The sequence below is a fragment of the Stigmatopora argus genome, chromosome 12, assembly GCF_051989625.1.
Source record: "Stigmatopora argus isolate UIUO_Sarg chromosome 12, RoL_Sarg_1.0, whole genome shotgun sequence".
Classification (NCBI taxonomy): Eukaryota; Metazoa; Chordata; class Actinopteri; order Syngnathiformes; family Syngnathidae; genus Stigmatopora; species Stigmatopora argus.
In genome coordinates, this window is record NC_135398.1 from 2,777,786 (window position 1) to 2,798,754 (window position 20,969).

A 20,969-nucleotide genomic window follows, 5' to 3' on the forward strand; every position below is an offset into this window, starting at 1 on the left:
TGATTCAAACAATTGCATAAGCTAACCGAATAACACCATTAAGGTCAAAAAACAACTGCCACATCAATCTCATGTTAGTTCGGAACCAAAAACACATGCGTAAGAATTTGCACAAGTAAGCATACAAGGTGACCCGAGCGGATCGGAAACCAAAACAACTGCGTAAGAATTTGCACGAATAAGCATAATAATTTCTTTATAAGGTAAACAGAGCGACCGTATTTTTAAACAATAATGCGAGTATTTTCGGAAGTTGATTCGATTATCGCCATCTGCCGGAATCCAAGTCAAAGCAATTTAAGAGTCCCTCGTAGATCTTCATTGCCAACTCCGATCAACAGTCTCGGCCTGGAACATGGTGTCCTGTTCAGTCAATATTCCTGAAAACAATTAACTGGCCTCGAAAGCAGCGGTGGGGGGAAAGTGTCCTCGAGCTTACTCGGTCCCAACATGGAGTATAGCACAAATTAATTTATAGCTTCATTACCTATTAAATGCTTAATGAACATATAGTAACATCCCAGAATAAACCCAACATTGACAGAAAATATAAGTAACACCAACTCATCCTTAGAAACACAAAAGTAGATTAATAACAAAAATAACCTGAAAATATAGAATTTCAGAATATAAGTTTTTTTTTTTTAACTATTGGCAATTATGGGGTCAAATGACACTTGACACATTTGACACTTTCTGATGCCGTGTGTATGTTTTGGTCCTCAGCATGCTTGCGGTTCTCCAGCTGCGCCGCTTGTGTCACTTCTCAGATTGGCTTCAACTGCAGTTGGTGCTCTCGCCTGCAAAGGTCAAACGGAAAAGCTCACAAATCACACGGCCTCCAGAATGCGGACAACACGGGTTAACACCGAGTCCACCTTTTTGCTTCGTTTTTATTTTGTATTCTTCTTTCAGATGCTCCAGCGGCTTCGATCGCCACCGCCAAGACTGGGTGGACCACGGCTGCCACGAAGAGGTATGACACTCGTTTACTAGTTCGCACATCCGTGCGTTCTTCCGCTTATCCGGGGGTCGGGTCACGGGTTCACGGGGGGGGGGGGCGTGACCTGAGCAAAGAAGTGCAGACTTCCGTCTACCCGCCTACTTTTGTCGGAGGGGCTGACGACCTGGAGCTGGGGTCTCAAACGTGCGGCCCTCGGGGTTGTACTGTCAACGCTTATTCTAGACAAAATTCTTATTTTTTTACCCGATTAATATCCTGTTAGAGAAAGGAAAATGGAAGGATGTTTTGTTGTGTCTTTTTGGATTGGATTGGATAACTTTATTCATCCCGTATTCGGGAAATTTCATTGTGACAGTAGCAAGAAAAGGCATAGTTATAAGTTAGACAGTACAGTCAAAGGCCGCAGAACAACAAAGCAAAAAGCACAAAGTACAAAGCAAATCAGAGTCAATGGGATCATTACGAATTAAGAATGGGATCACCAAATCATTATGACAGAAGTAGTGTAGTATAGTAAGGCTTTTTTCTTTAAAAAACGACATGGTATAGTAAGGCTTTTTTCTTTAAAAATCGACATAGTATAGTAAGCCTTTTTCTTAAAAACAACATAGTATAGTAAGGCTTTTTTCTTAAAAAACAACAGAGTACAGTAAGGCTTTTTTTTGTAAAAAAACAGCATAGTATATATAGTAAGGCTTTTTTCTTAAAAGAACGACATAGTATAGTAAAGCTTTTTTCGAAGAAAAAAAAGTTTGGACACCCCTTTGTATATTTTCAAAGGCAACATTGCCAAATTAAACAGATCATCTCTTTGTTTTTGATGGTTTTGGTTCGCAAAAATGCAACTGATAGTCGATTCTGCCTCCCACAGAGACGAGATCACCGGTGCCTGCGGGCGCTCGACGTCACGGACCCGTGGTTTGGCCACCGTACGGCGGCGCCGGCGTCCACGTCGGGAGGACGGAAGAGTTCCACCGCCGCTTGGCTGGGCGAAAAAGAGCCGACCCGAAGCGACGTGACGGCGACGTCCACTCCTCGTCCCTCCGTCGGCCGGCCTGCAGGTTTGCTTATGGTTTTTCTTACGATCCGAAGCCTCTGGCCAATTCTAATTAACGGATTAATCGGACCATGTTATTTTTCTTAAGAAACAACATAGTATAGTAAGGCTTTTTCCTTAAAAAACAACATAGTATAGTAAAGCTTTTTTCCATAAAAATCGACATAGTATAGTAAGGCTTTTTTCTTTAAAAAAACGACATAGTATAGTAAGGCTTTTTTTCTTTAACAAACGACATAGTATAGTAAGGCTTTTTTTTCTTAAAAAATGACATAGTATAGTAAGGCTTTTTTCTTTAAAAAACGACATAGTATAGTAAGGCTTTTTTTCTTAAAAAACGTCATAGTATAGTAAGGCTTTTTTCTTGAAAAAAACGACATAGTATAGTAAGGCTTTCTTCTTAAAGAAACGACATAGTATAGTAAGGCTTTTTTTCTTGAAAAACGACAGTATAGTAAGGCTTTTTTTCTTTAAAAAACGACATAGTAAAGTAAGGCTTTTTTTCTTTAAAAAACGACATAGTATAGTAAGGCTTTTTTCTTTAAAAAACGACATAGTATAGTAAGGCTTTTTTTCTAAAAAAACGACATGGTATAGTAAGGCTTTTTTTAAATTAAAAAACGACATAGTATAGTAAGGCTTTTTTCTTAAAAAAACGACATAGTATAGTAAGGCTTTTTTCTTAAAAAACGACATAGTATAGTAAGGCTTTTTTCTTTAAAAAACGACATAGTATAGTAAGGCTTTTTTTCTTAAAAAACGACATAGTATAGTAAGGCTTTTTTCTTTAAAAAACGACATAGTATAGTAAGGCTTTTTTTCTTAAAAAACGTCATAGTATAGTAAGGCTTTTTTCTTAAAAAAAAACGACATAGTATAGTAAGGCATTTTTTCTAAAAAAAACGACATAGTATAGTAAAGCTTTTTTTAAATTAAAAAACGACATAGTATAGTAAGGCTTTTTTCTTAAAAAAACCACATAGTATAGTAAGGCTTTTTTCTTTAAAAAACGACATAGTATAGTAAGGCTTTTTTTCTTAAAAAACGAAATAGTATAGTAAGGCTTTTTTCTTTAAAAAACGACATAGTATAGTAAGGCTTTTTTTCTTAAAAAAACGACATAGTATAGTAAGGCTTTTTTCTTTAAAAAACGACATAGTATAGTAAGGCTTTTTTTCTTAAAAAAACGACATAGTATAGTAAGGCTTTTTTTCTTTAAAAAACGACACAGTATAGTAAGGCTTTTTTTCTAAAAAACGACATAGTATAGTAAGGCTTTTTTTAAATTAAAAAACGACATAGTATAGTAAGGCTTTTTTTAAATTAAAAAACGACATAGTATAGTAAGGCTTTTTTCTTAAAAAAAAACGACATAGTATAGTAAGGCTTTTTTTCTAAAAAACGACATAGTATAGTAAGGCTTTTTTTCTAAAAAACGACATGGTATAGTAAGGCTTTTTAAAATTAAAAAACGACATAGTATCGTAAGGCTTTTTTCTTAAAAAAACGACATAGTATAGTAAGGCTTTTTTCTTAAAAAAACGACATAGTATAGTAAGGCTTTTTTCTTAAAAAAACGACATAGTATAGTAAGGCTTTTTTTCTTAAAAAACGACATAGTATAGTAAGGCTTTTTTCTTTAAAAAACGACATAGTATAGTAAGGCTTTTTTTCTTAAAAAACGTCATAGTATAGTAAGGCTTTTTTCTTTAAAAAAAACGACATAGTATAGTAAGGCATTTTTTCAAAAAAAAACGACATAGTATAGTAAAGCTTTTCTTAAATTAAAAACGACATAGTATAGTAAGGCTTTTTTCTTAAAAAAACGACATAGTATAGTAAGGCTTTTTTCTTAAAAAAACGACATAGTATAGTAAGGCTTTTTTTAAATTAAAAACGACATAGAATAGTAAGGCTTTTTTTCTTAAAAAAACGACATAGTATAGTAAGGCTTTTTTTCTAAAAAACGACATAGTATAGTAAGGCTTTTTTTCTAAAAAAACGACATAGTATAGTAAGGCTTTTTTAAATTAAAAAACGACATAGTATAGTAAGGCTTTTTTCTTAAAAAAACGACATAGTATAGTAAGGCTTTTTTTCTAAAAAACGACATAGTATAGTAAGGCTTTTTTAAAATTAAAAAACGACATAGTATAGTAAGGCTTTTTTCTTAAAAAAACCACATAGTATAGTAAGGCTTTTTTCTTTAAAAAACGACATAGTATAGTAAGGCTTTTTTTCTTAAAAAACGACATAGTAGAGTAAGGCTTTTTTCTTTAAAAAACGACATAGTATAGTAAGGCTTTTTTTCTTAAAAAAACGACATAGTATAGTAAGGCTTTTTTCTTTAAAAAACGACATAGTATAGTAAGGCTTTTTTTCTTAAAAAAACGACATAGTATAGTAAGGCTTTTTTTAAATTAAAAAACGACATAGTATAGTAAGGCTTTTTTCTTAAAAAAACCACATAGTATAGTAAGGCTTTTTTCTTTAAAAAACGACATAGTATAGTAAGGCTTTTTTTCTTAAAAAACGACATAGTAGAGTAAGGCTTTTTTCTTTAAAAAACGACATAGTATAGTAAGGCTTTTTTTCTTAAAAAAACGACACAGTATAGTAAGGCTTTTTTCTTTAAAAAACGACATAGTATAGTAAGGCTTTTTTTCTTAAAAAAACGACATAGTATAGTAAGGCTTTTTTTCTTTAAAAAACGACATAGTATAGTAAGGCTTTTTTTCTAAAAAACGACATAGTATAGTAAGGCTTTTTTTAAATTAAAAAACGACATAGTATAGTAAGGCTTTTTTTAAATTAAAAAACGACATAGTATAGTAAGGCTTTTTTCTTTAAAAAAAACGACATAGTATAGTAAGGCTTTTTTTCTAAAAAACGACATAGTATAGTAAGGCTTTTTTTCTAAAAAACGACATGGTATAGTAAGGCTTTTTTCTTAAAAAAACGACATAGTATAGTAAGGCTTTTTTCTTAAAAAAACGACATAGTATAGTAAGGCTTTTTTTCTTAAAAAAACGACATAGTATAGTAAGGCTTTTTTTCTTTAAAAAACGACATAGTATAGTAAGGCTTTTTTTCTAAAAAACGACATAGTATAGTAAGGCTTTTTTTAAATTAAAAAACGACATAGTATAGTAAGGCTTTTTTCTTTAAAAAACGACATAGTATAGTAAGGCTTTTTTCTTTTAAAAACGACATAGTATGGTAAGGCTTTTTTTCTAAAAAACGACATAGTATAGTAAGGCTTTTTTTAAATTAAAAAACGACATAGTATAGTAAGGCTTTTTTCTTTAAAAAACGACATAGTATAGTAAGGCTTTTTTTCTAAAAAAACGACGTAGTATAGTAAGGCTTTTTTTAAATTAAAAAACGACATAGTATAGTAAGGCTTTTTTCTTAAAAAAACGACATAGTATAGTAAGGCTTTTTTCTTAAAAAAACGACATAGTATAGTAAGGCTTTTTTCTTTAAAAAACGACATAGTATAGTAAGGCTTTTTTTCTTAAAAAACGACATAGTATAGTAAGGCTTTTTTCTTTAAAAAACGACATAGTATAGTAAGGTTTTTTTTCTTAAAAAACGTCATAGTATAGTAAGGCTTTTTTCTTTAAAAATACGACATAGTATAGTAAGGCATTTTTTCTAAAAAACAAAAACATAGTATATTAAAGCTTTTTTTAAATTAAAAAACGACATAGTATAGTAAGGCTTTTTTCTTAAAAAAACGACATAGTATAGTAAGGCTTTTTTCCTTAAAAAACGACATAGTATGGTAAGGCTTTTTTCTTTTAAAAACAACATAGTATGGTAAGGCTTTTTTTCTAAAAAAACGACATAGTATAGTAAGGCTTTTTTCTTAAAAAAACGACATAGTATAGTAAGGCTTTTTTCTTAAAAAAAAGACATAGTATAGTAAGGCTTTTTTCTTTAAAAAACGACATAGTATAGTAAGGCTTTTTTCTTTTAAAAACGACATAGTATGGTAAGGCTTTTTTTCTAAAAAACGACATAGTATAGTAAGGCTTTTTTTAAATTTAAAAACGACATAGTATAGTAAGGCTGTTTTCTTAAAAAACGACATAGTATAGTAAGGCTTTTTTTCTAAAAAACGACATAGTATAGTAAGGCTTTTTTTAAATTAAAAAACGACATAGTATAGTAAGGCTTTTTTCCTTAAAAAACGACATAGTATGGTAAGGCTTTTTTCTTTTAAAAACGACATAGTATGGTAAGGCTTTTTTTCTAAAAAACGACATAGTATAGTAAGGCTTTTTTCTTAAAAAAACGACATAGTATAGTAAGGCTTTTTTCTTAAAAAAAAGACATAGTATAGTAAGGCTTTTTTCTTTAAAAAACGACATAGTATAGTAAGGCTTTTTTCTTTTAAAAACGACATAGTATGGTAAGGCTTTTTTTCTAAAAAACGACATAGTATAGTAAGGCTTTCTTTAAATTTAAAAACGACATAGTATAGTAAGGCTTTTTTCTTAAAAAACGACATAGTATAGTAAGGCTTTTTTTCTAAAAAACGACATAGTATAGTAAGGCTTTTTTTAAATTAAAAAACGACATAGTATAGTAAGGCTTTTTTCCTTAAAAAACGACATAGTATGGTAAGGCTTTTTTCTTTTAAAAACGACATAGTATGGTAAGGCTTTTTTTCTAAAAAACGACATAGTATAGTAAGGCTTTTTTCTTAAAAAAACGACATAGTATAGTAAGGCTTTTTTCTTAAAAAAAAGACATAGTATAGTAAGGCTTTTTTCTTTAAAAAACGACATAGTATAGTAAGGCTTTTTTCTTTTAAAAACGACATAGTATGGTAAGGCTTTTTTTCTAAAAAACGACATAGTATAGTAAGGCTTTCTTTAAATTTAAAAACGACATAGTATAGTAAGGCTTTTTTCTTAAAAAACGACATAGTATAGTAAGGCTTTTTTTCTAAAAAACGACATAGTATAGTAAGGCTTTTTTTAAATTAAAAAACGACATAGTATAGTAAGGCTTTTTTCTTTAAAAAACGACATGGTATAGTAAGGCTTTTTTCTTTTAAAAACGACATAGTATGGTAAGGCTTTTTTTCTAAAAAACGACATAGTATAGTAAGGCTTTTTTTTCAAAAAAAAAAACGACATAGTATAGTAAGGCTTTTTTTAAATTAAAAAACGACACAGTATAGTAAGGCTTTTTTCTTAAAAAAACAACATAGTATAGTAAGGCTTTTTTCTTTAAAAAACGACATAGTATAGTAAGGCTTTTTTCTTTAAAAAAACGACATAGTATAGTAAGGCTTTTTTTAAACTAAAAACGACATAGTATAGTAAGGCTTTTTTCTTAAAAAAACGACATAGTATAGTAAGGCTTTTTTCTTTAAAAAAACGACATAGTATAGTAAGGCTTTTTTCTTTAAAAAACGACATAGTATAGTAAGGCTTTTTTCCTTAAAAAACGACATAGTATAGTAAGGCTTTTTTCCTTAAAAAACGACATAGTATAGTAAGGCTTTTTTTAAATTAAAAACGACATAGTATAGTAAGGCTTTTTTTCTAAAAAACGACATAGTATAGTAAGGCTTTTTTTAAACTAAAAACGACATAGTATAGTAAGGCTTTTTTCTTAAAAAAACGACATAGTATAGTAAGGCTTTTTCCTAAAAAACGACATAGTATAGTAAGGCTTTTTTTTCTAAAAAAACGACATAGTATAGTAAGGCTTTTTTAAAATTAAAAAACGACATAGTATAGTAAGGCTTTTTTCTTAAACGACATAGTATAGTAAGGCTTTTTTCTTTAAAAAACGACATAGTATAGTAAGGCTTTTTTTCTTTAAAAAACGACATAGTATAGTAAGGCTTTTTTCTTTAAAAAACGACATAGTATAGTAAGGCTTTTTTTCTTAAAAAACGTCATAGTATAGTAAGGCTTTTTTCTTTAAAAAAACGACGTAGTATAGTAAGGCTTTCTTTCTTTAAAAAACGACATAGTATAATAAGGCTTTTTTTCTTTAAAAAACGACATAGTATAGTAAGGCTTTTTTTCTAAAAAACGACATAGTATAGTAAGGCTTTTTTTCTTTAAAAAACGACATAGTATAGTAAGGCTTTTTTCTTTAAAAAACGACATAGTATAGTAAGGCTTTTTTTCTTAAAAAACGTCATAGTATAGTAAGGCTTTTTTCTTTAAAAAAACGACGTAGTATAGTAAGGCTTTTTTTCTTTAAAAAACGACATAGTATAGTAAGGCTTTTTTTCTTTAAAAAACGACATAGTATAGTAAGGCTTTTTTTCTAAAAAACGACATAGTATAGTAAGGCTTTTTTTAAATTAAAAAACGACATAGTATAGTAAGGCTTTTTTTCTAAAAAACGACATAGTATAGTAAGGCTTTTTTTCTAAAAAACGACATGGTATAGTAAGGCTTTTTTAAAATTAAAAAACGACATAGTATAGTAAGGCTTTTTTCTTAAAAAAACGACATAGTATAGTAAGGCTTTTTTCTTAAAAAAACGACATAGTATAGTAAGGCTTTTTTCTTTAAAAAACGACATAGTATAGTAAGGCTTTTTTTCTTAAAAAACGACATAGTATAGTAAGGCTTTTTTCTTTAAAAAACGACATAGTATAGTAAGGCTTTTTTTCTAAAAAACGACATAGTATAGTAAGGCTTTTTTAAATTAAAAAACGACATAGTATAGTAAGGCTATTTTCTTAAAAAACGACATAGTATAGTAAGGCTTTTTTCTTAAAAAAACGATATAGTATAGTAAGGCTTTTTTCTTTAAAAAACGACATAGTATAGTAAGGCTTTTTTTTTAAAAAAACGACATAGTATAGTAAGGCTTTTTTTTTTTAAAAACAACATAGTATAGTAAGGCTTTTTTTCTTAAAAAAAACGACATAGTATAGTAAGGCTTTTTTTCTTTAAAAAACGACATAGTATAGTAAGGCTTTTTTTCTAAAAAACGACATAGTATAGTAAGGCTTTTTTTAAATTAAAAAACGACATAGTATAGTAAGGCTTTTTTCTTTAAAAAACGACATGGTATAGTAAGGCTTTTTTCTTTTAAAAACGACATAGTATGGTAAGGCTTTTTTTCTAAAAAACGACATAGTATAGTAAGGCTTTTTTAAAATTAAAAAACGACATAGTATAGTAAGGCTTTTTTCTTTAAAAAACGACATAGTATAGTAAGGCTTTTTTTCTAAAAAAACGACATAGTATAGTAAGGCTTTTTTCTTAAAAAAACGACATAGTATAGTAAGGCTTTTTTCTTTAAAAAACGACATAGTATAGTAAGGCTTTTTTTCTTAAAAAAACGACATAGTATAGTAAGGCTTTTTTCTTTAAAAAACGACATAGTATAGTAAGGTTTTTTTTCTTAAAAAACGTCATAGTATAGTAAGGCTTTTTTCTTTAAAAATACGACATAGTATAGTAAGGCATTTTTTCTAAAAAACAAAAACATAGTATATTAAAGCTTTTTTTAAATTAAAAAACAACATAGTATAGTAAGGCTTTTTTTCTTAAAAAAAACGACATAGTATAGTAAGGCTTTTTTTCTTTAAAAAACGACATAGTATAGTAAGGCTTTTTTTCTAAAAAACGACATAGTATAGTAAGGCTTTTTTTAAATTAAAAAACGACATAGTATAGTAAGGCTTTTTTCTTTAAAAAACGACATGGTATAGTAAGGCTTTTTTCTTTTAAAAACGACATAGTATGGTAAGGCTTTTTTTCTAAAAAACGACATAGTATAGTAAGGCTTTTTTAAAATTAAAAAACGACATAGTATAGTAAGGCTTTTTTCTTTAAAAAACGACATAGTATAGTAAGGCTTTTTTTCTAAAAAAACGACATAGTATAGTAAGGCTTTTTTCTTAAAAAAACGACATAGTATAGTAAGGCTTTTTTCTTTAAAAAACGACATAGTATAGTAAGGCTTTTTTTCTTAAAAAAACGACATAGTATAGTAAGGCTTTTTTCTTTAAAAAACGACATAGTATAGTAAGGTTTTTTTTCTTAAAAAACGTCATAGTATAGTAAGGCTTTTTTCTTTAAAAATACGACATAGTATAGTAAGGCATTTTTTCTAAAAAACAAAAACATAGTATATTAAAGCTTTTTTTAAATTAAAAAACGACATAGTATAGTAAGGCTTTTTTCTTAAAAAAACGACATAGTATAGTAAGGCTTTTTTCCTTAAAAAACGACATAGTATGGTAAGGCTTTTTTCTTTTAAAAACGACATAGTATGGTAAGGCTTTTTTTCTAAAAAACGACATAGTATAGTAAGGCTTTTTTCTTAAAAAAACGACATAGTATAGTAAGGCTTTTTTCTTAAAAAAAAGACATAGTATAGTAAGGCTTTTTTCTTTAAAAAACGACATAGTATAGTAAGGCTTTTTTTCTTAAAAAACGACATAGTATAGTAAGGCTTTTTTCTTTAAAAAACGACATAGTATAGTAAGGCTTTTTTTCTTAAAAAAACGACATAGTATAGTAAGGCTTTTTTTCTTTAAAGAACGACATAGTATAGTAAGGCTTTTTTTCTAAAAAACGACATAGTATAGTAAGGCTTTTTTTAAATTAAAAAACGACATAGTATAGTAAGGCTTTTTTTCTAAAAAACGACATAGTATAGTAAGGCTTTTTTTCTAAAAAACGACATGGTATAGTAAGGCTTTTTTTAAATTAAAAAACGACATAGTATAGTAAGGCTTTTTTCTTAAAAAAACGACATAGTATAGTAAGGCTTTTTTCTTTAAAAAACGACATAGTATAGTAAGGCTTTTTTTCTTAAAAAACGACATAGTATAGTAAGGCTTTTTTCTTTAAAAAAACGACATAGTATAGTAAGGCTTTTTTTCTAAAAAACGACATAGTATAGTAAGGCTTTTTTAAATTAAAAAACGACATAGTATAGTAAGGCTATTTTCTTAAAAAACGACATAGTATAGTAAGGCTTTTTTCTTAAAAAAACGATATAGTATAGTAAGGCTTTTTTCTTTAAAAAACGACATAGTATAGTAAGGCTTTTTTTCTTAAAAAAACGACATAGTATAGTAAGGCTTTTTTTTTTAAAAAACAACATAGTATAGTAAGGCTTTTTTTCTTAAAAAAAACGACATAGTATAGTAAGGCTTTTTTTCTTTAAAAAACGACATAGTATAGTAAGGCTTTTTTTCTAAAAAACGACATAGTATAGTAAGGCTTTTTTTAAATTAAAAAACGACATAGTATAGTAAGGCTTTTTTCTTTAAAAAACGACATAGTATAGTAAGGCTTTTTTCTTTTAAAAACGACATAGTATGGTAAGGCTTTTTTTCTAAAAAACGACATAGTATAGTAAGGCTTTTTTAAAATTATAAAACGACATAGTATAGTAAGGCTTTTTTCTTTAAAAAACGACATAGTATAGTAAGGCTTTTTTTCTAAAAAAACGACATAGTATAGTAAGGCTTTTTTCTTAAAAAAACGACATAGTATAGTAAGGCTTTTTTCTTTAAAAAACGACATAGTATAGTAAGGCTTTTTTTCTTAAAAAACGACATAGTATAGTAAGGCTTTTTTCTTTAAAAAACGACATAGTATAGTAAGGTTTTTTTTCTTAAAAAACGTCATAGTATAGTAAGGCTTTTTTCTTTAAAAATACGACATAGTATAGTAAGGCATTTTTTCTAAAAAACAAAAACATAGTATATTAAAGCTTTTTTTAAATTAAAAAACGACATAGTATAGTAAGGCTTTTTTCTTAAAAAAACGACATAGTATAGTAAGGCTTTTTTCCTTAAAAAACGACATAGTATGGTAAGGCTTTTTTCTTTTAAAAACGACATAGTATGGTAAGGCTTTTTTTCTAAAAAACGACATAGTATAGTAAGGCTTTTTTCTTAAAAAAACGACATAGTATAGTAAGGCTTTTTTCTTTAAAAAAAAGACATAGTATAGTAAGGCTTTTTTCTTTAAAAAACGACATAGTATAGTAAGGCTTTTTTCTTTTAAAAACGACATAGTATGGTAAGGCTTTTTTTCTAAAAAACGACATAGTATAGTAAGGCTTTTTTTAAATTTAAAAACGACATAGTATAGTAAGGCTTTTTTCTTAAAAAACGACATAGTATAGTAAGGCTTTTTTCTTAAAAAAACGACATAGTATAGTAAGGCTTTTTTCTTTAAAAAACGACATAGTATAGTAAGGCTTTTTTTCTTAAAAAAACGACATAGTATAGTAAGGCTTTTTTCTTTAAAAAACGACATAGTATAGTAAGGCTTTTTTTCTTAAAAAAACGACATAGTATAGTAAGGCTTTTTTTCTTTAAAGAACGACATAGTATAGTAAGGCTTTTTTTCTAAAAAACGACATAGTATAGTAAGGCTTTTTTTAAATTAAAAAACGACATAGTATAGTAAGGCTTTTTCTTAATTAAAAAACGACATAGTATAGTAAGGCTTTTTTCTTAAAAAAACGACATAGTATAGTAAGGCTTTTTCCTAAAAAACGACATAGTATAGTAAGGCTTTTTTTTCTAAAAAAAACGACATAGTATAGTAAGGCTTTTTTAAAATTAAAAAACGACATAGTATAGTAAGGCTTTTTTCTTTAAAAAACGACATAGTATAGTAAGGCTTTTTTCTTTAAAAAACGACATAGTATAGTAAGGCTTTTTTTCTTTAAAAAACGACATAGTATAGTAAGGCTTTTTTCTTTAAAAAACGACATAGTATAGTAAGGCTTTTTTTCTTAAAAAACGTCATAGTATAGTAAGGCTTTTTTCTTTAAAAAACGACATAGTATAGTAAGGCTTTTTTTCTAAAAAACGACATAGTATAGTAAGGCTTTTTTTAAATTAAAAAACGACATAGTATAGTAAGGCTTTTTTCTTAAAAAAACGACATAGTATAGTAAGGCTTTTTTCTTTAAAAAACGACATAGTATAGTAAGGCTTTTTTCTTTAAAAAGGACATAGTATAGTAAGGCTTTTTCTTTAAAAATGACATAGTAAAGTAAGGCTTTTTTCTTTAAAAAAACGACGTAGTATAGTAAGGCTTTTTTTCTTTAAAAAACGACATAGTATAGTAAGGCTTTTTTTCTTTAAAAAACGACATAGTATAGTAAGGCTTTTTTTCTAAAAAACGACATAGTATAGTAAGGCTTTTTTTCTAAAAAACGACATAGTATAGTAAGGCTTTTTTTAAATTAAAAAACGACATAGTATAGTAAGGCTTTTTTTAATTAAAAAATGACATAGTATAGTAAGGCTTTTTTCTTAAAAAAACGACATAGTATAGTAAGGCTTTTTTCTTTAAAAAAACGACATAGTATAGTAAGGCTTTTTTCTTTAAAAAACGACATAGTATGGTAAGGCTTTTTTTCTAAAAAACGACATAGTATAGTAAGGCTTTTTTTCTAAAAAAACGACATAGTATAGTAAGGCTTTTTTTCTAAAAAAACGACATAGTATAGTAAGGCTTTTTTTAAATTAAAAAACGACATAGTATAGTAAGGCTTTTTTCTTAAAAAAACGCCATAGTATAGTAAGGCTTTTTTCTTAAAAAAACGACATAGTATAGTAAGGCTTTTTTCTTTAAAAAACGACATAGTATAGTAAGGCTTTTTTTCTTAAAAAAACGACATAGTATAGTAAGGCTTTTTTCTTTAAAAAACGACATAGTATAGTAAGGCTTTTTTTCTTAAAAAACGTCATATTATAGTAAGGCTTTTTTTCTTTAAAAAACGACATAGTATAGTAAGGCTTTTTTTCTAAAAAACGACATAGTATAGTAAGGCTTTTTTTAAATTAAAAAACGACATAGTATAGTAAGGCTTTTTTCTTAAAAAAACGACATAGTATAGTAAGGCTTTTTTCTTTAAAAAAACGACATAGTATAGTAAGGCTTTTTTTAAATTAAAAAACGACATAGTATAGTAAGGCTTTTTTCTTAAAAAAACGACATAGTATAGTAAGGCTTTTTTTCTTTAAAAAGCGACATAGTATAGTAAGGCTTTTTTTAAACTAAAAACGACATAGTATAGTAAGGCTTTTTTCTTTAAAAAACGACATAGTATAGTAAGGCTTTTTTTCTAAAAAACGACATAGTATAGTAAGGCTTTTTTTAAACTAAAAACGACATAGTATAGTAAGGCTTTTTTCTTAAAAAAACGACATAGTATAGTAAGGCTTTTTTCTTTAAAAAAACGACATAGTATAGTAAGGCTTTTTTCTTTAAAAAACGACATATTATAGTAAGGCTTTTTTTCTAAAAAAACGACATAGTATAGTAAGGCTTTTTTAAAATTAAAAACGACATAGTATAGTAAGGCTTTTTTCTTAAAAAAACGACATAGTATAGTAAGGCTTTTTTCTTTAAAAAAACGACATAGTATAGTAAGGCTTTTTTCTTTAAAAAACGACATAGTATGGTAAGGCTTTTTTTCTAAAAAACGACATAGTATAGTAAGGCTTTTTTTCTAAAAAAACGACATAGTATAGTAAGGCTTTTTTTCTAAAAAAACGACATAGTATAGTAAGGCTTTTTTTAAATTAAAAAACGACATAGTATAGTAAGGCTTTTTTCTTAAAAAAACGCCATAGTATAGTAAGGCTTTTTTCTTAAAAAAACGACATAGTATAGTAAGGCTTTTTTCTTTAAAAAACGACATAGTATAGTAAGGCTTTTTTTCTTAAAAAAACGACATAGTATAGTAAGGCTTTTTTCTTTAAAAAACGACATAGTATAGTAAGGCTTTTTTTCTTAAAAAACGTCATATTATAGTAAGGCTTTTTTTCTTTAAAAAACGACATAGTATAGTAAGGCTTTTTTTCTAAAAAACGACATAGTATAGTAAGGCTTTTTTAAAATTAAAAAACGACATAGTATAGTAAGGCTTTTTTCTTAAAAAAACGACATAGTATAGTAAGGCTTTTTTTCTTAAAAAACGTCATAGTATAGTAAGGCTTTTTTCTTTAAAAATACGACATAGTATAGTAAGGCTTTTTTCTTTAAAAAAACGACATAGTATAGTAAGGCTTTTTTTAAATTAAAAAACGACATAGTATAGTATGGCTTTTTTCTTAAAAAAACGACATAGTATAGTAAGGCTTTTTTTCTTTAAAAAACGACATAGTATAGTAAGGCTTTTTTTAAACTAAAAACGACATAGTATAGTAAGGCTTTTTTCTTTAAAAAACGACATAGTATAGTAAGGCTTTTTTTCTAAAAAACGACATAGTATAGTAAGGCTTTTTTTAAACTAAAAACGACATAGTATAGTAAGGCTTTTTTCTTAAAAAAACGACATAGTATAGTAAGGCTTTTTTCTTTAAAAAAACGACATAGTATAGTAAGGCTTTTTTCTTTAAAAAACGACATAGTATAGTAAGGCTTTTTTCTTTAAAAAAACGACATAGTATAGTAAGGCTTTTTTCCTTAAAAAACGACATAGTATAGTAAGGCTTTTTTCCTTAAAAAACGACATAGTATAGTAAGGCTTTTTTTAAATTAAAAACGACATAGTATAGTAAGGCTTTTTTTCTAAAAAACGACATAGTATAGTAAGGCTTTTTTTAAACTAAAAACGACATAGTATAGTAAGGCTTTTTTCTTAAAAAAACGACATAGTATAGTAAGGCTTTTTCCTAAAAAACGACATAGTATAGTAAGGCTTTTTTTTCTAAAAAAACGACATAGTATAGTAAGGCTTTTTTAAAATTAAAAAACGACATAGTATAGTAAGGCTTTTTTCTTAAACGACATAGTATAGTAAGGCTTTTTTCTTTAAAAAACGACATAGTATAGTAAGGCTTTTTTTCTTTAAAAAACGACATAGTATAGTAAGGCTTTTTTCTTTAAAAACGACATAGTATAGTAAGGCTTTTTTTCTTAAAAAACGTCATAGTATAGTAAGGCTTTTTTCTTTAAAAAAACGACGTAGTATAGTAAGGCTTTTTTTCTTTAAAAAACGACATAGTATAGTAAGGCTTTTTTTCTTTAAAAAACGACATAGTATAGTAAGGCTTTTTTTCTAAAAAACGACATAGTATAGTAAGGCTTTTTTTAAATTAAAAAACGACATAGTATAGTAAGGCTTTTTTTAATTAAAAAATGACATAGTATAGTAAGGCTTTTTTCTTTAAAAAACGACATAGTATAGTAAGGCTTTTTTTCTAAAAAAACGACATAGTATAGTAAGGCTTTTTTTAAATTAAAAACGACATAGTATAGTAAGGCTTTTTTCTTTAAAAAAACGACATAGTATAGTAAGGCTTTTTTCTTTAAAAAACGACATAGTATGGTAAGGCTTTTTTCTTTAAAAAAACGACATAGTATAGTAAGGCTTTTTTCTTTAAAAAACGACATAGTATGGTAAGGCTTTTTTTCTAAAAAACGACATAGTATAGTAAGGCTTTTTTTCTAAAAAAACGACATAGTATAGTAAGGCTTTTTTTAAATTAAAAAACGACATAGTATAGTAAGGCTTTTTTCTTAAAAAACGACATAGTATAGTAAGGCTTTTTTTTTTAAAAAACGACATAGTATAGTAAGGCTTTTTTCTTTAAAAAACGACATAGTATAGTAAGGCTTTTTTTCTTAAAAAAACGACATAGTATAGTAAGGCTTTTTTCTTTAAAAAACGACATAGTATAGTAAGGCTTTTTTTCTTAAAAAACGTCATAGTATAGTAAGGCTTTTTTTCTTTAAAAAATGACATAGTATAGTTAGGCTTTTTTTCTAAAAAACGACATAGTATAGTAAGGCTTTTTTTTCTAAAAAAAAAAACCCACATAGTATAGTAAGGCTTTTTTTAAATTAAAAAACGACTTAGTATAGTAAGGCTTTTTTCTTAAAAAAACGACTTAGTATAGTAAGGCTTTTTTCTTTAAAAAACGACATAGTATAGTAAGGCTTTTTTCTTTAAAAAACGACATAGTATAGTAAGGCTTTTTTCTTTAAAAAACGACATAGTATAGTAAGGCTTTTTTTCTAAAAAACGACATAGTATAGTAAGGCTTTTTTAAATTAAAAACGACATAGTATAGTAAGGCTTTTTTCTTAAAAAAACGACATAGTATAGTAAGGCTTTTTTCTTTAAAAAACGACATAGTATAGTAAGTTTTTTTTCCTTAAAAAACGACATAGTATAGTAAGGCTTTTTTAAAATTAAAAAACGACATAGTATAGTAAGGTTTTTTTCTTAAAAAAACGACATAGTATAGTAAGGCTTTTTTCTTTAAAAACGACATAGTATACTAAGGCTTTTTTCTTAAAAAAACGACATAGTATATAGTAAGGCTTTTTTTCTAAAAAACGACATAGTATACTAAGGCTTTTTTTAAATTAAAAAACGACATAGTGTAGTAAGGCTTTTTTTAAATTAAAAAACGACATAGAATAGTAAGGCTTTTTTCTTTAAAAAAAAAAGACCATGTATACCTAATCGCAGGGCAAGAAATTTTATTGAAAATCATTTTTAAAATGCCGTAACAGACGTTTTCATATGTTTGTGCGGTGGTGGGGGTTAGCTATTTGCCAGTGTTCTGTTAGCACATAGCTCAGTGTATACAGTAGCATGTTAAATACTGCATAGCGCCCTTAACGTATGTGCTCCTTCCCACAGAGAATGGCGGCGACGACGTGGGCCGACCGGGGCAGGCGGGTCTATTGGTGGGCGTGGTCATGCTCACGGTCGTCGTGGTGACTGGGATCCTGCTGTCCGTCTACGTCTACCATCACCCCACGTCCGGCGCCAGTCTTTTCTTCATGGAGGTCAGTGACTAGAAAAACACACACATACAGATACGTAAAAGATCATTTCATGACACGTTCAGTGTGCTCGTCCGCAGCGGCGTCGGGCTCGTTGGCCCGCCATGAAGTTTCGCCGCGGTTCGGGTCGACCTTCCTACGCCGAGGTGGAGCCAGACGGCGGTGTCGCCGTCGTCGTCATCGACCCCAAGCGGTCGTTCGTCATGGCCGTGCGGCGAGAGAGCGAACAGAGGGAAGGCTTCGTGGTTCCCGACCCCAGAGAGCGCTTCCTGTGCTCAGAGAGCTCCTGACTACGCCGGTTAAAAAAAATGTGCCAAAAGAAGTTCATTCCACTGATGGCGGTTTGAGAGGGCGTGTGGATGGTCACCTGTCTCTCTATGTGCCCAGCCACATAGCCACCAGCAGGATTTGAACCACACCTGCTGGCATTAAAGTCAGGTGAGTCAACCTCTGTGCCACGAGGCGGCCCAGGAGGCTTAGGAGCATAATGTCACTTAATGCTTAACTAGTCACTGACTCAAAAGATAAGTTACTAGTTAAGTGACATGATACTCCTAAGCCTCTTGGACCTCCTCGTGGCGCAGAGGTTGACTCACTTGACTTTGGTGCGGGCAGGTGTGGTTCGAATTCCGCTGGTGTTGGTATGACTGGGCACATAGAGACATGGCCATCTGCACTCACAGTCATGCCGCCACCAGTGGGATTCGAACCACACCTGCCTGCACCGAAGTCAGGTGAGCTAACCTCTATGCCACGAGGTGGCCCAAGAGGCTTACGAGCACAATGTCACTTAAAACTTAACTAATGACTCCTTTAAAATATTAGTCAATAGTTAAGTGTTAAGTGACATTATGCTCCTAGGCCTCTTGGGCCGCCTCGTGGCGTAGAGGTTAGCTCACTTGACTTTGGTGTGGGCAGGTGTGGTTCGAATCCCGCTGGTGGCGGTAGGACTGTGAGTGTAGGTGGTCATCGGTCTTACCGCCATCAGCGGGAATCGAACCACACCTGCCTGCACCAAAGTCAAGTGCGCTAACCTCTACGCCACGAGGTGGCCCAAGAGGCCTAGTGGCATAATGCCACTTAATACTTAACTAGTGACTTCTTTAAAATATTAGTCAATAGTTCAGTATTAAGTGACATCAATGCTTCCAAGCCTCTTGGGCCACCTCGTGGTGTAGAGGTTAGCTCACCTGACTTTGGTGTGGGCAGGTGTGGTTCGAATCCCGCTGGTGGCGGTATGACTGAGTGTAGATGGCCATGTGGCTCTATGTGCCCAGTCGTACTAACACCAGCGGGAATCAAACCACACCTGCCTGCACCGAAGTCAGGTGAGCTAACCTCTACGCCACGAGGTGGCCCAAGAGGCCTAGTGGAATAATGCCACTTAATACTTAACTAGTGACTTCTTTAAAATATTAGTCAATAGTTAAGTATTAAGTGAAATTATGCTCCTATGCCTCTTGGGCCACCTCGTGGTGTAGAGGTTAGCTCACCTGACTTTGGTGTGGGCAGGTGTGGTTCGAATCCCGCTGGTGGCGGTATGACTGAGTGTAGATGGCCATGTGGCTCTATGTGCCCAGTCGTACTAACACCAGCGGGATTCGAACCACGCCGGCCTGCACCAAAGTCAGGTGGCTCAACCTCTGCGCAACGATGTGGCCCAGGAGCATAATGTCACATATAACTTAAATTTAAAATGAGTCATTAGTTAAGTATTAAGTGACATTATGCTCCTAGGCCACATCATGGCACAGAGGCTGAGCCACCTGACTTTGGTGCAGGCCAGCGTGGTCCGAATCCCGCTGTTGTTAGTACGACTGGGCACATAGAGCCACAAGGGCCATCTATACTCAGTCATACCGCCACCAGCGGGATTCGAACCACACCTGCCCACACCAAAATCAAGTGCGCTAACCTCTACGCCACAAGGTGACCCAAGAGCATAATGTCACTTAATACTTAACTAGTGACTCACTCAAAGGATTAGTTACTAGTTAAGTTTTAAGTGACAATATGCCTCTTGGGCCGCCTCGTGGCATAGAGGTTGACTCACCTGACTTTGGTGCCGGCAGGTGTGGTTCGATTCCCGCTGGTGTCAGTCCGACTTGGCACTAGGAGACAGATGACCATCTGCAATCACAGTCATACCAAATAAAACAAGTTAGTTGATTTGCAAGTGTTCAATTTATATGTCAAATATTCAATGTACAACATCTTTTGGCACACAATATAATGTGACCGGCCGAAAGATTGTCTTTCCCTCTATGAGGGGAAAGAAGAGTATTTTTAATGCAGCCTTTCCGCGCCAGTGGACAAGACAGCGTGTGCTATTTGCAAAGACAAACAAGGACTAACCTTCTTGCCAAGATGGCTGTTATGTGTCAGGCTTCCCCCTGAAAAACTTCCTCCTGCCCTGGATGGAATTTCTTTATCATGTGTTATTTCCTCTTTTCCAAAATGGCTTACATAGTCTATCTAATTTTTAGGTCTAAGTTCGTTTTTTTAATGATTTACAAAATAAACATTCACGTTAAATTTGTTCTGCTGTGACTTTTTCCCCCATACTATGATTGAAAAGTATCTTTTAAATTGTGGCAAATTGGCTATATTGTCATATTTTCTCTCTAGTAAATAAAAAGTATAGCATTTTTTTGTCCTTAAATTAGCTTTTACCTTCCAAAACATGACTAAAAAAACAACAACGCCATTTACTGTATATTATGGACTTAAAAATGTATTAAAATTGATTGTCTTGGGCCAGTGGCAGTCTATAAAGTATGTTTTTGCTTTTAAAATTTGGATGTTCAGTATTGTTTTAAAGGGCAAAGCGAGGTGAATTAAAGTACAGTTTGTCTGCGTCAAGCTTACCTGGGCGAGGGAGGGCCGGCAGTCTTCGCCTCAGCGGTCTGGACGCGCTCGACGCGAGAGGCTGTGGAAATACAACGGTGTCTTTTGTGCGAGGTCATGACATCATGTGGGTCGCGTGGCCGCGAGAAGGCAAACGGCGATGCGTGACTTACCATGACGGGGACGGTCCTGGCCTTGGCCAAGCGGGACTGCGGGTCCACGTGGAGGCCGGCGCTCCTCAGGGCCGCGATCCTCGCCGAAATGTCGCCGATCTGCCTCAGAAAACGTTCCGATTAGGTTTCCGTCAAGATAAAGTGTTGCTAAC

General features: G+C 30.9%; 1 protein-coding gene across 4 annotated transcripts in view; it reads right to left on the reverse strand.

Annotated features, from left to right (window-relative positions):
* Positions 1-17,471: 17,471 nt before the first annotated feature.
* myripa (myosin VIIA and Rab interacting protein a) overlaps positions 17,472-20,969 on the reverse strand; it is a 60,980-nt gene continuing 57,482 nt past the window's right edge. For 3 of the 4 annotated variants that reach the window (XM_077616199.1, XM_077616201.1, XM_077616198.1), the window contains 3 exons: positions 20,818-20,916; positions 20,666-20,726; positions 17,472-17,808 (listed from right to left, as the gene is read on the reverse strand). In XM_077616199.1, coding sequence (XP_077472325.1) covers positions 17,693-17,808; positions 20,666-20,726; positions 20,818-20,916 — 276 coding nt within the window. In that variant the 3' untranslated portion in view covers positions 17,472-17,692. Of the gene's footprint in view, positions 17,809-19,852; positions 19,928-20,665; positions 20,727-20,817; positions 20,917-20,969 lie in introns of those variants that run through there. The other variant, XM_077616202.1, reaches the window with a different exon arrangement.